General features: G+C 42.4%; 1 protein-coding gene across 1 annotated transcript in view; it reads left to right on the forward strand.

The window, feature by feature from the left end:
* The window catches only part of EHD3 (EH domain containing 3), a 183,513-nt gene extending 160,759 nt beyond the window's left edge, over positions 1-22,754 (forward strand). The window contains exons 4-6 of the mRNA XM_086927982.1: positions 5,493-5,905; positions 11,829-11,993; positions 16,849-22,754. Coding sequence (XP_086784108.1) covers positions 5,493-5,905; positions 11,829-11,993; positions 16,849-17,376 — 1,106 coding nt within the window. The 3' untranslated portion in view covers positions 17,377-22,754. The remainder of the gene's footprint in view (positions 1-5,492; positions 5,906-11,828; positions 11,994-16,848) is intronic.
* Positions 22,755-24,171: the final 1,417 nt, after the last annotated feature.

The raw sequence follows: 24,171 nt of genomic DNA on the forward strand, positions 1-24,171 counted from the left end.
TTTGTTCTTTTTTTGCACTGTGGGATGGCGTACGCTCAGTACAGTAGGTCTGAACTGCTTATGGTGAAAAACCAAAGTTCCAGTCTGATCTGTTTATTATGAAATGTTGGAGCGAGGCCTTGTATGCTTTTCAAAGTAAATGTTAAAGGACCTTAAAAGTGGGATCCTATACTTTGCTAGAACCCTCCAGAAGGGTTTTTTGCATGGAATATCACACATTCCTGTAGTAGGCAACATTTTTGCCGCTGGCCACCTCCTCTGACAGACCCTGGGAGTAAAGCAGTTTGCACTGTGCTCATTTGTATTGACATTTCATATTTTCGAGCCCATGTAATTGTGTTTTATAACAGGCCAAGGATAAAGTTTTTTCTGGTAATATGAAAGGTATACCAAAGGCAGTAGCCGTGACTCATTTATGTTGAAAACGTATTTTAAAGGCAATAGGCCTTTGGGAGTTTATTATTAAATGGACCTAGACTGATATTTTATCGCTTGGAATTCCACGGTATACTATAGGCGACCCTCTCAGACACACCCCGGGGGGGGGGGGGGGGGGGGGTTGTACTATGACTGTCCTTTTAGGGCCAGCTTGGAAGGGGTTGTATATTGTTTTGCCTAATGTTATTTTTTTGCAAGTTCATAGTTTTATAACTGTGTGCCTCATGGGAAAGCTTTTGTTCATTCTATCCGGCCTGAGTTTTTTAAGGTGAGAAGCCAATTCTAAGGATATATGCCTGATTGGTTCATTGGCCTAAGTTATGTCGGATGCCAAAAGTCTGATCTGCTTATTATGTTGCAACAAATGGATAAGAGAGAAGAATTTAACCCCTTCGATGCTGATGACGAGCTCAGCTCGTCATGTAACGCAGGTTTTCGAAAAACCCAGCACACAGCGGGAAAACCGCTAGCGCGCAAGGGGTTAGTTAACTATTGTGAAAAGCATATGTTGAAGCCAAAAGCCTTTGAGGGTGGAATGTTCTAGCACTATGTTAAAGGCTTTAGACTGGTATTTTGTTACAATGAATTTGACCAATAACCATACCAGTCAAGGGTTTTGGTTACCCCCTTTTTAGTAACCAATGGGGTGGACTATATACACTGCCATAATCCCGGTTAGGCCTACTTAGCGGGGTTTGTATTTTCCCAACTATAATTGTAAATATTTTTATTTTTGGGACTATAACCCTGATAATTGCCTTGTATGAAATTATTCTAAAGAAAATGATAGGGGCAGTAGAGCGGATATATTTATTGAGAAAAGCATGTTAAACCTAATGGGTCTTTTTGGATGACATTTTATTACACTATCTGTACGTTTTGCGCAATACCGTACTAGGATGTGTGTGTTGCACTTTGTTTTGATTTTTTTTTCCTTATTTGTTTTTGTAAATACATGCAGCTTTAGGCCATTGCGTTTTTTTTCTTCTTTTTTTCTACTTGTATTACTTTAATTTATCTTTCGAATCCTTCATGCGTTTGTGTTTAATTGATGATGAGTTAGAATAAATAAATGTGAAGTATGTGTTCAGGCAACCGCGACTCAGCACTCATAAATTTTAACAAATTGGTGCGCGAGCGGAACAGTGATTCCGTCCATATTTGAAATTGCTTATTTTCATAATATTTAGGATTATTGAAAATTAATATTGAGTGCAGTCAGAGCTCCTTTTCTCATTTTGGGGGTGATTTATGGAAAATGAATTCTACTTTATAACATTTTTGTTTTAAACAAACGGTTTAAATATTTCTCCAGATTTTTACATTCCTGCAGATTTGCACCGCCCCTAAACTTGGTTCCTACTGCACGCGCGAGTCTCTGGATTCCAAGGCACTCCTTGTATCCTTCTGATGCAGACGCCAATCGGCTCCAGTTCGCAGTGCAAGGGAAATGGGAGTTATGTGACTCACTGCACTGTGGAGCCCTTTCTGGTGATGAGTCAATTAGGGCTGGTGCCAAAGCGCATGCATTTTATCTGTACTGGGAGCAAGAGCTTTTACTGTTCTTGCACAGCATGGAGGCGGGGCAAATTATGACATTTGGAGATAGAAAGTCCTGCAAATTTCAAAGTATTCAAGATAAGATAAGTGATTTGCATGTGACTGTTGCTTGCCACAAAAATGCAGTTTTCTCTATTTAAGTAATGAAGCAGAGGTCGATATGATGGAGCTAGATCTCAGGAGTGAGCAGGGTGGGGTAGGTGTGGGCTAAGTAGTTCCAGATGTTCAGTATTGGAGGAGCGTGTTTGTGCCAGATGCACAGTACAGGTCAGACCTTCTTACAGAGGTACAGCATGTGAGAAGACTGTGTCCTAAGTACAGTATCTTGAGGGGAAGATAAAGCCAGAAGCATAATACATGATGCACTATTGCATATATGTTCCGGTACAACAAGATATATTATATTATATATATATATATATATATATATATATATATATATATATATATATATATTCTCATTCAAGGTACACAGATGTGGAGTTTAGAATAGTAAATCTATGCTTATCTATATGCACTTCTCGATATTTTGGTTCCACAATGTTTTTGTCTTCGATGTTCTGTCATATAGCCATGTGAGGCAAAGTTGATGCCAGATTTAAAGTGCTTGGTGGGGAGTTAATTGCAAATGTACAGTGTGTGATGTGAAGTTGTTTGCATATGTACAGTTGGTAATCAGGAGTTGAGGCTGGATGCACATTGTATGTGAAGAAATAAGCGCCTCATTTAGAGTTGGGTAGACTGGATGCCTAGTCACAAACCTATTCCGTCCGCCATATTAAAAGTTGATTTTAACCTATGGTGCTTGTAATATGGCAGACCGAATATCCACCATGTTCTAATGGAGTATCATGTCTAAATAAGGCCCTAAGTTACAAATATATCATATGTGGAAGTTGTTGTCCTATATAGTGTTAGACCTGGTACCAGCTCTAGGTTCTCCTTGACTAACTGGTTTCATTGTAATTTTTGCAAGAACTGGTGTCAACGTGCTGTACCATTTAAAGATCTCCTCCCTTACTCTTTTCACCACTTGGAATCCTCTCCATTTGCACCAGACTTCTGGAACACTCTATCCTCGCAAACCCCAACTCGGTTATGACCATATTTCCCCCTCACCCAAAGTAAGTAACCAGGACTTAATAACTGTGCTGAGATGGCATGTCGCCGATACTGCCACCGTCTTCACCAGCATCGCACTGTGGTCTGCAACGGAATACTCCGACACATACTTTGAAGGCACCCAAATCTGCAATAGCGCTATAAGGCTTTTCCATCGACGGTATGTGCAATAATCAAATGCCTCCAACATGGCATAACTCAGTGCATGCCACTGTAGTAAAGAAGCATCTAAGGGAATTAATCTTTATCCCCATGGCGAGCTTACCTCACTTCCTGCAAGAAATCCAACTAGTGTATTGTTGCAAAGCTGGAGAGGGTTAACTATGCAAATAGTCCAGGTGGAGTTTAACAGCCTCCTAAAGACTGTAGCACTGTACCCAGCCTAGCTGGCCTGAAATGCCATGATCCTGGGTCGGTCTTCAAATACTTCCAGGGAGAGGCTGCCCTTGTTTAGTGACTTGGCCATTCGAACTAATGCTGCAGAGAAGCTGGCCGTCCGTGTCCTAACTGGTTCCAAAAGCAAAAAGGCAGACTTGTAGGTCATAATTACCACTAGGAGTGGGCAAAATTAAAACATGCTTAATGCATGCAAATTTCCCCAAACATATGCAGTTACTCCTATTCTTAAAATGGCACTTGGCCAGTATCTTCATTCTTCACTAACCCTTCAACTCAGGACATAGCTCACGTAAAAAAGGTATGCAAGATGCTGCTGGGAGACTCGTTTGAGCAGGAAATGCTCCTCAATTCCTAGACACATTTCTACTCGAGCATATCTTGAAGGAGAAAATTACTTGACCGAAGTGGAACTAGTCCAAAAAAAATATATATACAAATCTCTATAACCCAGAATTATGCAAGGAGACTCTTATATAATAAAGCATTTCGCCTGGCCTAATTACCACATCTACTACCCATATCTGTGAGGGCACAAACGTTAAGCTAACAGAAAACGAAGAATAGTTCAGCTTGAGAACCGTTATCAGGTCTTGATAGGAATTCAGCGAAAGTCATTTGAAGGTTGAGATGTGACCTATTTTAAGTAATTCGCCCAAGGTGATGCTATCAAAGTGTTTGAACCAGCATAAGTTGCTTAAAAGTAGCGTTGCACACCACAGCCACCTCCCCACCAGATTCTGGTAAGGAGTCGAAGCAAAAATGGAGATAGGAATTGGAGTTGATGGCTGTGGGAAGGCATGGATATTTCTGGAAGCCTGCTTGCAGACCTTGATGGAAGGGATAGTTGATATTTGTATTTTGGATGGAAGAGCATTTGGGAGGAGTGGATGCTTTTGTTTAAACAGTAAATATTCAATATCTCATATGCTCATCTCTTTTAGTTAATGACCCATGATAGCTGGTTCTTTACAAAATTTTCTAACCTGCTCATATCATCGTCTTTCTCACGAGACCTGAGAAAGTAGTCTTGAGGGGAGGATGAGAAAGTGGTGAGAAGGCAACTGAGCAGAAATAAAACAAAGTACTTTGTAACTGTCTAAAACAAGGTTGAAATGGGACGTTGGAGTAGAAGGCTTATCTAGAAAAAAGGAATCATTTCAGGATCATGAGTAGGTGTTGTGCTTACAAAGTGTGACTTCTTAAATGTAGGGATGTGGTCCATACAGTTGCCTTTAAAACTAAAATGTAATCTGACTGTATTTTAATAAAAATGCTTCTAAATGTCTTATCCATAAGGCAGAATACAATGAGGGTGATTCACAAAAAACGTTTGTAACAAAAAGTATTTGGACGTGCTAAAATGCGTAATCCACAGAAGAGTAACATTAGATTTAGAAACAAAAATAATTAACTTAATAAAGGTAAACTAAATTAATAAAAGGAATTGTCAATTTTTTTATAAAAAAAATAAACTAACCTAGGAAGTCTTGCACCCTTTGAAAACTCAGATGTTGTGATTGCAGAGAAAATTTACTTTTTCACTTACCGCTGACAAAGTGGCAAGTTGTAATTTTTCCTTGAATTACAAGGCAGGGAGAAGAGGTCCTGTGTTTAGAGGAAATCTGTCAGGGCAAACTCCTGGGACCTGTGGCCATGTTGCTTTTGTTTGTGAATCGTACAGAATGTGAACATTCCATACTATTCCTACTTGTATCTGTAAGTCAAGACGGTGCACACTAATAGTCTGTTTAAATTACACATAGGAGGTGTAGGTTACAAAAGTAGTTAATTACACTCCGTTTCCTGAAAGTTTGTAAATCTGTGCATGCCCCCCCCTATTTTGTGTGGAGCAGTTTGACATTTTGCAGTATTGTCCATGTATAACTCTAACGCTTCTGTTTTTGCAATCATTAATGCAAAAGAGATGAACTTGAAAAGCAGCTGTAACAATCGTCTTTGTTTTTCCTCACCAGGTTATGACTTTGCTGCCATCTTAGAATGGTTTGCTGAGCGGGTGGATCGCATCATACTGCTCTTCGATGCCCACAAGCTGGACATTTCAGATGAGTTTTCCGAGGTCATCAAAGCCCTCAAGAACCATGAGGACAAGATGCGAGTGGTCCTCAACAAAGCTGACCAGATTGAGACCCAACAGCTGATGAGAGTGTATGGTGCCCTAATGTGGTCCCTCGGGAAAATCGTCAACACCCCTGAAGTGATACGGGTTTATATTGGCTCCTTCTGGTCGCACCCTCTACTCATCCCGGATAACCGTAAACTGTTTGAGGCGGAAGAACAGGATCTATTTAGGGACATCCAGAGCCTACCACGCAATGCGGCTTTGAGGAAACTAAATGATCTGATCAAGAGGGCAAGACTGGCAAAGGTATTTTGTGCATTTATTGCATGTTCACTTTGTTTGTGTAGTGCATATGTTGCCATGTGGGAAGCAGCGGGGGAGGCATGTCTTTTTCCAGGGTTGGGGATAAGAATGAAAGGGAAAAGGCTCCTGATATTCATCCTGCTCAGTTGTGGCTGGTAAATATTCATGCTTTTGGGTCCCAAATGGGTGCCTAAGCAATGATGGTTGGTGAACTTTGACGATGGTATAACACAATTAATTGTGTGCTTATATAGCGCAGGAATCACTCCCGAAGGAGTACCTCCGCGCTTCGACCGCTGCGAAACCCTTCCTGGCTTCCCTGAGAGATGGTCCCTTAATGGGTATCTCCAGGGTGAGACCAGGCATCCCCGGCGGTCTGGTGGGGCCGTTAGTGAAGATGAGGCAAGCTAGTGCCCAGAGTTGCCGAGTGTGATCGCTGATCAGAGTGGGCACCGAGGCGAGAGAATTATCGAGTCCGCTGACCCTGGTCCAGAAACCTGCCGCGCCGGGAATCGAACCCTGGTCCCGGGCCGTCCTCTGCTCTCGGGTCTGCCGCCTCTAACCAGTGAGCCACACTACTTCACAATGGCCTGTCTTGATTGTGCTGAGCAAGTTAGCCAGAGTTCCCCCAGGGCCGACAGGTAATTCGCTCCCATCTGTGACAGCGCATGAAATCTCTTTCAAGATATATTGTATACTGCAATGGGCTTGCGGCCTGCCTATTGCTTAACATGTGTTGGCTTCAGTGTCGCTCTTATTTGCTGCCTTCTAATTAGCCATTGCGTGCCGGCTTCACTTCCTCTATTTTTGGATGGAGCATGGACCAAGTACCGATTGCTTTAGTTTGAGTGCTGTCCTTTCACTGATCGGCTGTGATTGAGGTCAGCTCTGGAGATGGGCTCGGATTCTAATGCAGAGGGCGTTTCTATATTCAAGTCTACTTATGATTGAAGCCTGGATGACCATTTGTCTGGGGTTCAATCCTCTTGCAAATATTGCATAGCATTCACAGGATGTGGAATCATGATTGAGACAGCAGTGATCTGTGTGCTCATGGAGACATTGGTGTCCAGAATGATCCCAATGGTCTTGGCATGGTCCACAGGTGTGGGGCAAAGTTTGGAGGGCCAGATAGAGGCATCCCCGGGGGTGGGGTGGGGGGGGGGGTTGTTTCTGAATATTAGGTTTTTGTCTGTGTTGAGCTGGAGGCAATTGTTTTTCATCAAAGCAGCAATGTTCCTTTTGCAGTTGGCTTAGTTTGCTTTTGTGGTGCTGGTTGATTCGGTATGTGAGAGGATGATCTGTGTGTCGTCAGTGTAGGATACTATACTAGTGCCGTGGGCTCAATGTCCACGAGAGGCGTCATGTAGACGTTGGAGAGTTGGGTTGAGCAACAATCCTTGAGCTGCTCCGCAGCTGAGTTTCTTGGGTTCCTAGTTGTAGTCGAAGTCTAACTCATTGAGTTCTGTCCGTGAAGTAGTCATGGGCGCAATTCTTTCTTTCAGATGGGCCTTTTCGCCTAATTTTCTTTTGCATGCATGGAGATATTAACCTCTTCCGTGCGGCCCCGATTTCCCCCCCCGGTGCTGAGCCCTAATGAAAACGGGCGTGGTCATGACGGAACGGTTCCGTCATAAGCACAGCTCGACCGATGCTCATGACGGAACCGTTCCGTCATGAGCATGGAAGGGGTTAACTGATTTGCTCACAATCAAAGGAGTGTTGTGCTTAGACCTAACAAGCATTGGCAAAGCCAATAGGTCTCACCTTTGTGAACTTTGGCTTTGCCATTGCCATTTGTTCTATCCTCTACAGCGTAGCCAATGACCTTGATTTGTAGCCATGATGTACAGCAGCGTGACTGCTGTGCTACATGGCTAAAAATAATAATAATAACAACAACGAGAGAGAGAGGGAAGGGGCACTCTCGGTCCCCCAAGAAGTAGTTACAAACAACAGAAGAGTGCCCACTTAAGGGTACAAATGTCCAGCACAGAGACAAGGAAAGTCAAATCTACCTGAATAGGAATTTCCCAGGGATTCTTTTTAAGCCCTCACTCGCCACCCTGGGTGGTGACATGCTTCATCATTGGGCCCACCAGGAGAAACCGAGTGCCTCCCTGGTGTGCTGCGACGCCAGGTTACTGCGGAGCAGGGTTTTTTGTGACAAAATGTGCAAAAAAGTGAGTTTTAAAAAATACCAGCAGCTTTTACCACACAAAAACTTTATTCCGTGGTTAGCTGGGTATTGGTTAAAAATATGTGTAGGGAAATATACCAACTAATGTGTTGGGTGTTTTCCCCTTTTGAATTACAACGTTGTAACTAAAAATAATAATAATAAAAAGACTATGATGCCTCCAGCGCAAATGCTCCTAAAACAAGCATTGGCAAAGCCAATAGGTTGGGTGTAATTTTGTCTACCTTTTGGCAATTCTTGTTATGTATTGTCACGGGTTTTACAAAACTTTGTTTGAAAAGTAACCGTGCGTTTGTCAGTCAAAAAAAAAAATGACTTGAGTATTAAGAAAAAAAAGCACACTCCCTAGCCCTGAAGGGTGCGTGTACACTCCTTGTGAATGGACAGCATGCCATAATTCATAGTGAAATCAGCGAATGGCTGAAATGGGGAGACACATTGCCCCTTGATGCATGGTCAAATGGGTTGGAGAAAATTGTGAATGATACAACCACAGACGTATGGATGACGTGGATGAAAGCCCTTATTAAGTAACTAAGTCAAGCACTTCGCTTTAGTAAAATCAAAAGGTCTTAGCTAACACAGACCTAAAAAAGGCACTTGTTGTGCGATATGCTGCCAGCCTCTTGACTTTGAAGGCTAGAAAGACACAGATGGAAGGTCTGGAAGAAATGATAGACCGCAAGAAGGAAGCAAAGGTGGAATGAAAGCAAGATCTAAAGAATGAAAGCAGGAAAGAGGTAAAAAAACTAAAACTAGAAAGTAAGAAGAAATAAGAAAAAGAGAGAAGGAAGACTAAAAAGAAAGCAAGGTAGAAAGAACGAAGGGTAGAAAGACAGAAGGAATGAATGAAAGAAAGGATAGTAAAACAGAAAACAAGACAGCAGGAAAGAAGGAAGCAAAAACATAGGCACAGAAGGGAACTAGCTTGTGTGTGGATGTGCTACTTGTGAAAGAGGAAAATGTAGTAATTTATCCAATGGCTGAAGTTGACAGACTTGCTGCCCCATGCTGTTGTGGGCAAAAGCAAAATGTGTATGACACACAAATGGACCAATGGGTGAAGAAAGTTTAATGAAAGCCTCTTTTTAATAAATAAGTAAATTGTACATTTTGATTAAAAAACATATATATATTAAGGTCTTGGCTAACCCCAGACCTTAAAAAAAAAAAAAGCTCATTAGCCCTGGCTCAGTCATAGCGCTTTCTTTAATTAATTTTAGCCACACTAGAAATGCTTTGAAGTCATGTTGTATAGTTGCATGGATGCATTGCAAAGTCAGTAGCTCTCAGAGGTGAAACCTATTGGCTTTGTAAATGCTTGTTTTTCTCCTGTGATAACTTTGTATGAGGTTAAGTGGTGTATTTTAGTGCGCCTCACGTGGCTTGGGGAGGGAGGCAGCCATAGCTCATGAAGAGACACTAAAAAAATATTTAAATACTTTCATAATGTGCCAAGCTAGCCTAGCCCAACCCACAACATGCGAGAGGGGGCGGAGGGGGAGTTTAAGGGGTTCACCCTTCCTATGATGATTTGTCATCTGCCACTAGTACTCTAGTTAACTGCAGTGGAAAGTTGGCCTCCTTAATCTTCCAGGTAGACCTATATCTGCAGACAAGGCCTAGCTCAGGTACATCACAATACAGTTATAACTGGTGGCAGTAAAGATGTGTGTTTTTTCAATTGAGGGCGTATCATGGCCGTGTTCTCTTAATTTGATAAGAATCACCCATTATGCCCGTGCCGGTAGACTCTGCAAGAGATGCGTTTCATAATGACAAGGATCCTGACAATATACAAGTCTGACCAGCAGAGTTTTTCAGTGAATTTACTGTGTGTACTAATGTTCTACAGCTGCCTGTACTCCTGTGCATTGCATGTGTCTGTACCCTGACCCGAGGACCCCAAACCCAGTGTTCTCTGGGCAGGACCCGCAGCTATTTCTAGCATATTGTGGATTACGTAAAGATCTAGTTGTGTGTCACTCCCTTTTTCCAAATACTGCTTGCTACAGTCTGACCACGCTTAGGAGACTCTAGGTACCAAGTCTAGCCTTAAGCTTCTCTCCTCTGATCCAATCACAGACAATTCAAAGACCATATAGTCTCTCACCTAAAGTCTTGCTAGGATTCAAACCCATGGTCTGCAGGTCACCCCACAATCTTGGTCGAAGTCTTTAACTGACCTGAGCTACTTTGTAAAGCTCAACTTTTCTCAAACAATTTTTTTAGGGTAGTGAGATCTAATTTCCTGCTCCTCCTCCTTTATCGGTTACTTTTTCCCCTTTTTTTATTTAATCATGGAGCTCCAGCTCCCATACGATACACTCCCCTGTAACCTTCCTTCCTCATCGGTAAAAGAGACCTTGCATTGATATTTCCTATTGTGTTCCTGATCAATGCTGGTTGCTGACCTGAGTGTTTTCATGAAGATTAAATGAAAGTTGGAGCGAGGGACCCAAGACCTCTGGCTCCTGAAGTATTGAGTGTTTTTGATGTCTCCTGTCGAAGCACAGAGACCATGTTATGGCTGCTACGCTCCTGCTTCCTTCACTCTGGGAAAGGCAGTCATTGGGAAGGACATTTGCATTGCGACATCACTACTCACCTGTAATAAACTATTACTAGCAACCTGGTGTGTCATTTTATTATAGATTTGCTTTCTGGAACAAGAATGTTTCTGAAATAAGAAAATAAAATACAAAAGCAATATTTGATCAAGTGCAAAGGCAATATTGGATCTATTTCAGGAAATCTGTATCAGTCGCTTCATACTTCTAAAATGCGGAGTCGGATTTCTTGTGAAGCTGGCCTGCTCTACAGAGGGAGCACAGGGCACACAATAGTGCATTTTATACTCCTGAGTCATTTAGTGTACTAGAAGACCCATGCTGAGCGCTTTCTAGCTACAGCATCCAACTATTGACTGGCCACCAATCACAGTCTTGCAGCAAGTAAATCTGAAAGGATTATCTGCCTCAGTGGGAAATCCTTTTACCTAATTCATTGAGACAAACATAAATATTTCAATGCAAATCACAGGAAGACCAGAGCCTGTTTGTTGAGTCGGCATCAATGTATACAGTGAATTAAAGTGACCCCAATCTATTCAGACCTCATACTGGAGGCTATAGATAGGAGACACTGTGCTGATATCAGAATTTTTGTCTGCAATGTAAGTATTTGTTTCGATTACACCTATATAAGCGAAAATGTCTTCAGTCATTGGTGAAATGCTACTATGTCAAAAGAAAACAATATAAAGTGGTTCTGTAATGTGGATTACGCAGTTCAGTGCTGTAACAAACTATTGTGATTCACCACAGGGTAGGCACATTTTTCTCAAAATGGGATGCGGTGGAAAATCAGAAATAAAGCAATCTGCTTTGCTATACGGTAAACAAAGTGATTGTTTTCCTTGCAGATCCAGATTCATAAATCGCAAACATTTTTTATCTATTTGTTTTAGTAGAAAGTTGTTTTTCAAGAATAAATGTATCTTTTTCAGGAGAGGATTCCTTCTTTTTAAAACATTTTTAAAGAAGTTTTTTTTTTTTAACAAGTTGTCTAGCCTGTTTTTTCAGGGCATTCTTTCAGAAGGCGATGGGGGAGGTTTTCACGCTGTGCTGGGAAAGATCTCAAAAATGTTTCCCATCCGTTTGTTACAAGTGTTTCTTTCTGTTGTCCTCACCGATTGACTTCTTGGTTTTGTGTGCTTGCTTCCAGGTCCATGCCTACATCATAAGTGCCCTGAAGAAGGAGATGCCATCCGTGTTTGGTAAAGACAACAAGAAGAAAGAGCTGGTGGGAAGTTTGGGAGAGATTTATGCCAGGATTGAACGAGAGCACCAGATTTCACCCGGCGATTTTCCCAACTTGAAGAAGATGCAGGTACAAATACAACCTAAGTGTGTCTAGACTGTAATTCGGAAGGGGCTCACAGTATCACAATAGTTCAACCTCCCCAATGAGATTGTTATGGCAAGTTGACTAAGCGAGTAGGTTGTATTTAAAAAAAAATGTGATAGCTTGTTGATGGGTAACTATGCGCGTGGAGTGCGTGCGTTGCGAGTGAATGAGTAAATGGATTGGTGGATGGGTGCACTGTTGTAAAGTTAAGTGGTTGAGAGTATTCAAAAGTGATGAATGGATGGTTAGAGGAGTGTGCAGGTTGTTTAGTGAGTGTGTGCATGTGGATGGATGGGTTAATGAGTAGGTAAGTAACTAAGATGATGGATGGTAGCAGAGAGGATTGATGAGTGAATTTGTCGATGGGTGGGTGGGAGACCAGATGGATGGATTTATCTGTTTGGGCATGAATAGGTTGTTATGTGTTTGAATGAATAGGGTGGGTGGGTGGTGCATGAGTAAGTTGCTAGAGTAAATAGGTGGCTTAGGACATTGGTGGTTGGGGGGTGTGTGTAACAACAGTGCATTCAGGGATGGGATGGCTTCTGTTTATCCTGGAAGAGGGAAATTAAGTATTTGCAGCAACCATGAATAATCAAGGCTCCCGGACATGATAGCCCATGTTCACTCTGTTTAGTTTCTGTGCATGGCCTTCTTAATCTTTTTCTACTTTCATTGTTAAAGTAAATGCTGGGAGGCACACAGCTCCAGTAAGAATTGCCCCCTCCCCCCCCCATCCCCCCACGTTAGGCTACTGAGGCCACTGGTGCATATTCAGCCAGAAGCTCTTTGTCGAAGAGCAACTTCAGGAAACTGGATGGATCTTCTCGCTGAGCTTAAAGCTAGTCGCCTGCATTAGGAGCAACTGAAAAACTCCCCACATTTTCCATGGTTGATCATTCCACCTTTCTGGGGAAGGGGGTTCTCTCAATTGAAGGGTCCTCTGAATAAAAGGATAAAAGAGGCTACTGCTTCGCTTTCCTGGCTCGGGCTCTCCATGTTTTTTCAACCAGCTCGGTGAGATGTTGCAATGGAGGCGGTGGGGCTGCATCTGGCAGGGAACATGAGGTGCCATGATATTTACATGCCATAAGTTAATACCAATAAAAACCTAGAGAACTCACTCTACCTGCGAAAGGCCTATGCCTTTGTACAGATCTCATTCTATATACATGTTATAGATGTGCAAGCCAGACTACCTGTATGCTAGACATGCAAATATGGAAACCCCCTTGTAAGGTTCTGCACAAAATAATCTGTTAATTTATCTCTCTCAATTTGTCAAGCAGCTAGCTTTAGCTATTTTTTATCCCATTTAGATTTTCTGTTTCACATGATACTATATTTATTTCGCATTAGCCACCCCTGGATCTTCATTGTTTCAAATGTCTGACATCTGCATCCTATGGGTGAGATTGAGACAAAGAAAGGGGTACCTGCGATTGGGCCGTGTCACCTTTAACTTGGCTTTTTGTCAAAGGCCTGTGTGTCCCCTGGATAATAAATAATCCTATGACAGAGGCCGGCGCTTGTGCCAGGAACAATTGGAGCTAAAAAGTGGACATTGTCCCATAAACCATAAATACAGTGTCCTGGTTTTAGGGCGAAGCTTTTTCCTGAGGGTTTACAGGGGCTGGCATCTGTTGATTACCATGTGTAGTTCTTTTCTGGACTCGCATAAGTATGAAAACGTATTATTTCCTTATTATTGTTTACACCGTGCTACCTTGAAAGTGTTCAGTTAGTTATTGGTTCCCACAAATGTCCAGACAGGCAGAGTTAGTTTATATGGGTGCTTTACTACATTGTGCACCACATTAGACAGAGGTAGGCCAGCACAAAAGGTATTCAGGGGCCCTTGAAGCGACCCTTGCTCATGGTGTATTAGGCGTAGGGGTGGGCGGAACTCATGGAATTTTCTTCGGAATCCAGTGGAGTTAAATGAAAACTCAGCGAGATTCCACGGAGTTCTGTGAACAGAAGGAAATCAACATGTTGCGCTGTTCGTGCTGATTTTTAGTGCTGGGAGCTTGTTCAACGCTGAAAAATCATCACGAACGGCACCATGCGGCGTGTCAGATGGCGCTGCTTCTCGGGTTGGTTTTGTTGCAGCGCGAGTAGATTTTCTGCTCGGGCAGCAGTTTTCTCATTGCAACTGCCTGCATTGGGAAAATCTCGCCCGGTGACCACCTTGCACCCAAATATGGCAGTATGGGAAGCCAGTTCTCGCTCGCCAACTGAACGTTGGCGAGCAGTGTGAAAAAAATCCACCACAGGGCAGTTTGGCATAATTTGAGTGGATCTCTGCATTACATGTGTAACACGGAGTGGCCAAAACTCTGCAAACTGTCATCGGAGCGGAATTTATTGCCCACCCCCTATTAGGATTCATAAAAACTACCTTCAGGGTGGGATGCACACTTCAACCCGCACTTTGTATTTGTCCAGACAAGTATGATCAATAACTCACAAGGAAATCCCAATGAGAACATGTAGTGCTTTGCAAGCCATATCAGAAACATTTTACCTTAGAAGTAGGATGTGAACAGGACTTTGTCTTGAATGGAATCCAGCAATTCTCGTCTCAGAAATAGAATTTCTGATTATAATGTGGAGAACCGGACTGACTTGTGTTTTTCAGGGTTAGTCTATGTCCAATATGGGTAGGTTGAGAGGCTTTTCTCGATTTAGATTTGCCTATTGTTGATTAGTAGCCTAGAGGGGATGAGCTCCACAGCACCGGCTTCCTTGGAGACGCCTTCAGAGTTTGCTTTACATGGTCAATTTCTTTCAGTAAAACATTTTTTGTGCTAAAGACTAGGTGTTGCTGCTCTGTTCTTCATCGTTCTTTTTGCTACAGAATATGATAGTTGTGTAATATTGGCGATATAGTCCAAGACCCCTTTGTTTTTATGACGTTGTGAAGCACCTGACACCTTTATCTGCACGCATTTATGTCATTAATATAGTTTTATGGATTTTATATTGTATAGTTTTATTATATTATCAAAACATTTTACCTGGGATGTTAAATCTGTTATGGCTTTTTAGCCGAATATACAATTTTGACTGACTGACCTGCACATATTTTTGCAGGCTTTTCAACAATCAATTTTGTCTTGTATTGATAGAGAGCTGGAAACGATTCCAGGGATAACAGTCCTTAGACTCAGCAGGTGCTGCTCTCTAAGATTACCAGAGCTGGTTGGTCTTTCTGAACTCCTAATAGAAAATACCAACCAGGAATTCCTTTGACCATCGGGTCAAAGGACTTGGTGAGCAACTCTGGGATTTCTGAAACAGAAGCACAGTGAGGCAAAGTCCCAAATAGTCTAGTCTGATGTACCATTCACATCACATCATGGCCCTGAACCAAGGACCTCATTAAAGCGCGAGACCCTCCCTCTTAGTTCTGATCGTCCTCCACCTGATAAAGCTCTTAGTTTAGTGGAACAGGTAGTTGGTGTGAGGAAGTGCATTAGCAGCTGCACTGGTGAGTGGAGTTGAGAGCACCCAGTCAGCGTGCATACCGCAGAACGAACAAGGGTGTGCTGTGTGAACCACGTTGCATAGCTGGAGCCATTGTCACCTTCAAAAAAATGCATTAAAGATGACCAGCCTTCAGAGACTGGCACCTTGTATTTTCTATAAAATGAAATCATTGTTATCTTCTCCTGCCAAATTGCTTAATTTTGAAAATCCTTCACACTTGGCCTAGGCAGCCAACTAAGGGCATAAGTAAGGACACCCTCCAGCCATTCATTCAGTTTTTTTCCTGTAAGGCCAGTGCCTTGTGGTTTCCACCTGCCTTGGATCCGAGTAATTACAAAGTAATTACCTTTCCAATGTTCCATGTACCCTCCAATGAAGATGGACAGTAAAGCTACAGCTTGGGAGGCGTAGTGAGCCTCATCCTCGGCTAGTCTCACCTGTATTTTGAAACTAGACTGTGGTAGCCCGGATGAGACATGAAGAACTTTCAGTGCATGCGTAGCAAGGTTCACGGAGTCATTGCCACGGGTTTCTCCTTCTTTCTTCCCCTACTTCAGGTGGACCAGTGTACTTATTTGTGAAAGCATTAATGTGGTGGCCACAGGAACAGTGGTACATTCAGGGATGATTTAATGGACCCTGCGGGTCTCTGCCTGGTAAAGGGCAATGAGCCAACAACATCAATTCTAATAGAGCCAGACCGTTCCTCCCTGGAATCCGATGACCTGCCCCAGGTCCACCACCAGTTTCTAGATCAAGCCAGTAGGAACACGTGTGGATGAGCTCGAAACCTCTGAATCGGATATAATGTGTATTTGTCTGCACTCCAGTGGACAGGAGTACCAGTTATTCCTTTGCAGTTTCCACTGATAAGTAAAATGTTGAGTATCTAGATATTTCTGTGGTCTCTCTGATGGTGTTTGTTATTGCTGTTGAGCTGCACTTGGTGGATTACCTCCTGAAGGTATCCAACAATCACATGTATCCAAATAGTTTTTGCCACCATCTGTATCCCTCTTCTTAAGAATATCCTGCTTCTTTAATAAGACGAGTCATTCAGCATATCACAAGAGAGGGATTTAATCTTCTTCATGGGGTTGTAGCTGACTTCACTGTTACCTTGCCAGGGGCACCTACGTCCCGCTATCCCAGGCTCGATTCGGGCAAGCTACTTCTTGTCCATGTACACTTGACCAATAGGCACCTCTGGTTCCTGGTGCATTTAGACTCATTGCCACAAGTTTCAAAATGTTTTCAGGGCATTGTTTTTGGCTGTTTTATAAATGGTGCATTATTCACATTTGAGCAGATTCAATTAATTCTCGCTTTCTTTTTACCCTTAAAGGACCAGTTGCAATCCCAAGATTTCACCAAGTTCCAACCAATCAAGAGCAAACTGCTAGAAACTGTTGATGACATGCTGGCGCATGACATTGCCCATCTCATGGTGATGGTGCGACAAGAAGAGACCCAGAAACCAGTTCAGATGGTGAAAGGCGGGGCCTTCGAGGGCACACAGAATGGTCCGTTTGGCCATGGATATGGCGAAGGAGCTGGAGAAGGCATTGATGATGCAGACTGGGTGGTATCTAAAGACAAACCAGTGTATGATGAAATCTTTTACACCCTCTCCCCGGTCAATGGTAAAGTAACTGGTGCCAACGCCAAGAAAGAGATGGTGCGATCGAAGCTGCCCAACACTGTACTTGGTAAAATTTGGAAGTTGGCAGATGTTGACAAGGATGGAATGTTAGATGACGAGGAGTTTGCGTTGGCCAATCATCTAATAAAGGTCAAGTTGGAAGGGCACGAGCTTCCGAACGAGCTTCCTATCCACCTTCTACCACCATCCAAGAGAAAGCTTGCAGATTAAAAGGAAAGAATGTTCTGGAGAAGAAAGTGAAAGGAAGGAGAGATGCAAAGACACACACTTTACCTAAATTATAAATGTGATGTGAGGTCACCCTGTTGTGACATTTTGAACTGTAGGAATTGTTATTTACCAAAAAACAAGAGTGGGCAAGGCCTGGTAATATCTTAACACCATAGTAGGCAATTAACCTTAATAGATTGTTTTTGCTTCTTAACACAGTATTTTAAAGAAGAAATGCAATGGGAGGACATAACGAACTAAATCCATTTGGAAATCTGCATGAGTCACACACTGTTTAGTGCCATGTCATTATTTTAGTTTGAGCTGCTGAAAAAATGCTCTTTTCCTTAAGACCTTGTCCTTCTAAGGCTATGAGAACGTGATCCTATGCAAACCCGAATTTAAAATAGCCCGCACTTGCGCCACTGAGCTGCACTCCCCTTGCAAAATAGCCTGCAAACTTTTCAGACCGAGAATGTGCTTGCTGTATGTGTAAAATTCTAAGCAATCAGGAAGAAGGCCCTTGCAGTTTTTCTGTTTCCTGTTTTCAGTAGCCTTGTAGTAACCATCCCCCCAGGCAGTTATCTATTAGAGAGCAAGTGAACCCACTGGTATTCCTCTCTGGTTGTGTCTGCTGTGTGACCTTACTTACACCGCCTCCTTAAGCTATTTCAGTAATACCACCAGTCCAGTGATTATTTGAGACCACGCGGAGTCCTTAAGGGACCAGTGAACTTTCTCACTGCCGGAGAGAACGTAGTCAGTTCCTGTTGAGATTAGGACTGCATTGTCAAGCTATAATAGGTGAACTAACAAAAGTCTTCCTGTACTCCTGGAATGTTCTGATGAGGATCAGTAAAGCATGGGTTCCCTGCTCCTGGCTTGGCCAAGAGATGTGACATTTGTTTTTGTAAGATGATTAAAGAAAGCAGACACTTCCCTTTGGCAAGAAAGTCCACCATTGGGTGTGCAGTGTGATGTTTATCAGACTATACTCTATGCCTGTTTCCATAGGGTGGAGTCCTTCAGATTTAAGCTGGCTGTCCTCGGCTGTCTTCGTAGCTTCCTCTGGATATGAGGTGCATGTGTGCGCGCGTGTGTGAGAAGTTGGCACACGGTGTTATGTAATTGGATATATTGAGGCACCTGCTATTTTTTCACATCATTTGTCAAAATTACTTGAAGACCTTTGCTTTCACCACCATTCCTCGTCGTGCCTTGCCCGCCTGGTCCACTCTGTGCAACCCCACTCAACAGAACTGGTGGCTTAGGGGCTTATAATCCTGATTTCCCCTTCAACATGTTTCTGTTGCCACCAGTCATTAAAATAAAACTTGGTGGTGGGGGGGGGGTATGGGGAGTTGAGGGAGAGGGTCCCCTCACTCAGCCTCACAAACATGCACTTGCACACATACATCTCTCTCGCTCTCTGTCTGTCTCTCTCTGTCTCTCTCTCTGTCTCTCTCTCTGTCTCTCTCTCTCTGTCTCTCTCTGTCTCTCTCTCTCTGTCTCTCTCTGTCTCTCTCTCTCTCTCCGTCTCTCTCTATCTCTCTGTCTCTCTCTTTCTCTGTCTCTTTCTCTCTCTCTGTCTCTTTCTCTCTCTCTGTCTTTCTCTCTCTCTCGTCTCTTTCTCTCTCTCTGTCTCTCTCTCTGTCTCGCTCTGTCTCTCTCTGTCTGTCTCTCTCTCTCTCTCTTCAAAACAAGTGAGAAACACCCTATTCGCTCCTCCTTATCCCACGACATTTCAAATTGCTTAAGTTATTAGTAATGTGAATTAAAAAACGGATTGCTAATGGAAACAAAAAGAAATGAGAATTAAAAACCACTGTCTGCACTTATAAAGAAGACTGCATTGGTAATGCTCTTGCGCAATAGCCATGGCACTCTCTGGTTTGGCCAATACCAAAGACAGTGCCCTAAAGGTATCGAGGAGTTGAGTGCATTAGAGCCAAAGGTGGTACACCACCTAATGTGAGCACTTTATATGCTGACAGGGTCATTGTGGGCATGACTTGTAATGCACACAGTTCACCTGCAGTGTGCATTCCCAGGTTTGTTGCAAGTGAGACAAAGTGCTAGGATCCGTTCACTTATAAGCCAGCAGATCTTCTACACGCCAACATTTACATTGATCCCATGGGACAGGTGCATTGATCGGTGGACGTGTGCCAGCAATGTCCCCTCTTTTGATCGGTATATCATTTATATATTTTTGGGGTGAACATGGCTCTATTGACATAATATTGCCCCTTCCCTTTCTAGAAAAGAGGTGATCTCAAGTAGTAAGCTAAAGACCTTGTTCATCCACATGACATTTTTTATTCAATATGAATTTTGGAAAATGTGCCATGTAGTAGCATTTTTCTGTTCCAACTTCAAAATATAGTTAGTTATTAATGTGAAGAGTATAAAATCAAGAAGGCGGATAAAAATTGAGCAGCCATCCAATGACCGAGAGGCGGTGGCCATCCTTGAAGCAGGTCCACCACCGATTTTAATATTTCTCAACCTAATTCAGTCTTACTAAGACCATGTAAACTGGAGACCATCCTACAACTACCACCTCTCAGATGGAGTCTGGCTGCTTTCCTTGTACAGTAACAAATATTTTATATATCTGTTGCTTATATCATATGCTGCATGCACTTGGTTAACCATGTGTTAGTTACTCCGTGCAGACGTCTGCAGTATCTAAGTACCATTACAAGAGTGCATTGTTCCATTTGTCTAACGTTTGTGTCTAACACTTACTTGATTGTGACTCTTAGGCGTGTGCCGTGAATAGTGATTTATATAGGCTAGTTCTTGGGTGACTCAAGTTTGTGGCTCATCTCGATCCATTTCGATCAGCCTCATTTAAAATAGGTGCATCTTTTTTCCACCACGTTGGTGTCAGGTGAGTCCAGGGTACTCAATTGGGGAGTACTGGTTGTGGAATGGAAGGCCAGATCCCTGCAGTGTTTCATATTCGCGAGCAAAGGCCATCAGTGCTGCTTATTCAGTCTTCCTGGGGTCCTCCCCACTTTTGGCCTCTTTGGAAGTTGGCTTTGCGTTTTGCTACCTGTTTTATGGTGCTGTTGATCCTCAGTTTTAAAGTGGCACTGTAGAGCCAACAGATTGGACCATATGAAACCAAATAAACAGATAATCGCCTTTGAATGGTATCGACCGCCTGCCAATACGACCGATTAATTAGGTAGAAATAAAACTGCAGCTTTAAGTGCATGTCCAGTGTGGGATGGAGAGCCAAGACTCTCCTGTGGGCAATCTGGCATCTATTTGTAGGGACTACTGACGTAAAGGTGATCAAAGTCGGTCCCTTAGAGACACTGGGTATGCTGTCCCACAGAAGGGGTGATAAGTTTGATACCCTTTCTAGTGAGTCTGGTGAGCAATGCAGATGGCATTAAGAAAAAAAAACTTCATAACACTAAGAAAGTTAAGCAGTAGTTCTTTGATATATTTGTTATTACAGGATGCAGTGGTACCTGCTTCACTCTTGTCCTGTTTCATTGTCGTTGTCTTCCTCGCTTATGTCCCTCTTCATGAAACCTTAAGGGGGGGAGGGAGTATCTCATGAAGTTGAAAGTTTTATTTGTAATAAAATAAGTCAAAATCAATCGCCGGTGGAGTAGTAGGACAAACATGTCAACATACAAAGCATGTGGAAGAGGATCAAACATTCAAATACAATCAAAGCGAACACATTCCTAGCAGTTTTTATTTGAGAGGTTTCATTCCAACTCCATACTGCTCTCAACCTCAGTATTCTTAATATGTATTTAATGGTACATGACCTTGACTTGAAAAGTATTTTTATGCTACAGATTCAGGGTTTTGCTATGTAAAATGTCAGCATTTCCCCTAAATACCTACATTTGTAAGGAGCCCAGAAGAGTGACGATGGGACCCACCCATGTGACGATGGGACGACTGTTCACCTGGGCAAGTGTCAGTGCTCAAACTTCATGTGAGCACAGAAGCATTTGCTCAGCTGTAGAAATGTGTGCAAATGAAGGAGAAATAGAAAACTCTGGGTGCAAGCCCTCGGGCTTAGCAAAGCTCCACAAAGATTGGCCTGTAGACCTGTTGACTAGTGCACCTCAGTGAATCCATGAAATAGCCATTGTTATAAATAAAAAAGGATAAAATCATCTGTCGTGTTTGAATGACAAAAAGTGGAATGGATTGAGTGAGATCAAAAACTGAGAAAATCAGATTGAATGTTTTAGCAAAATCGTGGAGCAGATGCGGTTTGTCACGTTTAAGCAAAGTACCTATATAGTCCAGCATCATGTGTTTTTGAATTCTTCTAGGTACATGATCTCTGCCAAGTATGCCCGCTGTTCACCCAGAGACCATGAAAAATGTACGACTTGAACCAGCAACCTGTTGTAAAAATGTGGGTGAATTTTAGCATGTTAGTCTACCACAAGGAGAGGAAGTGGAGGCCCCAAAGGAGATAATTTCGAACACCTCCATATCTCTAAATATTCTTATTTCCACTCACAAGATCATGATGTGAAGCAGATCACACAACTCTGGTAGGCAGTTGTATAATACAGCAAATCCGTTCTGAAATTGTTTTATCTGTTGTCCTATTGTAGTATGAGTAGGATTAATAGTTTGCATCTCCTGGTTGAGTTTTGCTTTAGATTCAGATTTCATAGATTGGATTTTTTGGTTGTGATTTGGGGAAACAAAACTGCATTGATACAAGATTTGCTCCATTCTTAGGTTTCCCTGAATAGCGATTTGCTCAAGAATTTGTAATGTTCATAGGTCATTTACTGCATATATCTCTTAAGACCTGTCCACATTGTCAATCCCCTCCAATGTGGTATTTCTGGAACATTGTGCCATAATTAATTCAGATTGATCCTGGAGAGCTGGATCCGTGCCAGATTTTGAGCATAGTCACGTGGGAAACCTTTACATACCATGGATCTAAGGGGGATTCATTTACATAGCCAGTGATCATTGTAAAGATCTGGGTGGATCCAGCTCCTTTTAGGAAAACATTTGACACATTTGGTATAAATAAACTTAAATCAATAGCTACTCCAATATCTATTGTGTTGTAACATGGAGTGCTTTATGAATACATTAGCATCAAAGCTTGCAATATAAGCAACAAAACAAACCATGCCAAGAAACAATTAACAATAAATGGAGCCGATATGTGGATCAAACATAGCTCTTCAGAGCTCGGTGCCGGAACAACGCCCTTGATTTGCCCCGGAGCAAAGTGTAGCGCACCTCTTTGACGATGTGTGATCGTCTCACCTTTTCAAGCTGCTAAAACTTTCCACGTTCGCATTGTTATTCAATGTATAGTCTGAAAAGTTTGCCATAATAAATATGTATTGTTAAAGAAAGTGCATTAGTCCGCGTCAAACTCTTGCTATACTCGTAGAAAGCTCTCTGTGCTGTTTTTAGTGAGTATCTGTATTGCATGCGTCTGTGTTGCAGTGTCCTGTTAAGTGAGTGCAAAGACGCTAAGTTTAGATCTTCTTTCTTATTCTGATTTTGTGGCTCCTGCAGTGAGCCCCATGGAGTTCTCATAAATCTGTTCCTAGTAACCAGCTGCCCCAAATAATCTTGTCCATCAATGGATTTGGTACCGGTGTTGACGGTTGTATTTATGGATACATGTCCCAATGTCTTATTTGTTTACCAGAATGCCTTGCTCTGCACAGCAAAGTGAAGCCATTTAATTGCAAAATAGTCAACCAAAATAAAACTAAAATGAGAAGAATAAGCAAAAATGAGGATCTAGGGATAGGATAGGTCTACAGTTTGGTCAGGGTCATGTTGAGAGCTATGGTCAAAGTTAGACATGGGGCCAGATTTAGACCTATGTTCGGATCAGATTGGTCCAAGAAAAGTTTAGAGAAATATCCATTGGCCATTTCAGTGTAACATAAAACAGCTTCTCACTTAGTAATTGGGACAGTTTATAATTTCAATTACATTGAATTTAAGTGACATACTGAAGTGCAGGGGCGTAGAAGCTATCTTTAGTGTAGAAGGAGCAGTGGCACCTTGGCGCAGAGATGTGAGGGGCAACTAGTAGTCTAAAATGAGTGGTTTACTGTAGAAGAGGAGTTAAGGAAGGGCACATGTCATACTTGTTGCATAACTCCTAAGCGAAATTGACTTTGTTCCTTTTCAGTGTGGAATTGCAAAAAAAAAACCACCCGTTTTATATAAGGGATTTTAAGTGTATGCCCTCTCAAATATTATGTGGGCTTTCCCTTTATGAAAGAAATAGTCTCCCACCAGTACAAGGAAAGCGGCCAATGGTGCAGTTACAAGACATCATGGAATCCTGAATGTGGTGCCGTAAAGAGACGAGCATTGGTTTAGCCGATAGGTCCAACCTTCAAGCATACAATTGTTTTTCTGCCCATTTATGTAGTAAATGATAAAATAAAGGAGTGGGCCAGCATCCAAGGCACATTTTATCATTGAAATTTCACTCGGATTGAAAGACAGCCATTGAATAAAGAGGGCTGACCCATTGCCCCCAGCTGCATGCTGTGATAGGTGGAAGCAACATGTAAATGGCAAATGAACATGCCAATGGATGAAGAGGGCTGACCCATGGCCCCAGCTGCATGCTGTGATAGGTGGAAGCAACATGTAAATGGCAAATGAACATGCCAATGGATGAAGAGGGCTGACCCAACACCCCCATGCATAAATATGTTTATATACTTTTATAAATTTTTTTTTTTTGCAAGACATGAAGCTGGCAAGACAGCTAAAGCTGCCTCTAGTCTAAGCCAATCC

Source organism: Lissotriton vulgaris, chromosome 6, assembly GCF_964263255.1.
Source record: "Lissotriton vulgaris chromosome 6, aLisVul1.2, whole genome shotgun sequence".
NCBI classification, from domain to species: Eukaryota; Metazoa; Chordata; class Amphibia; order Caudata; family Salamandridae; genus Lissotriton; species Lissotriton vulgaris.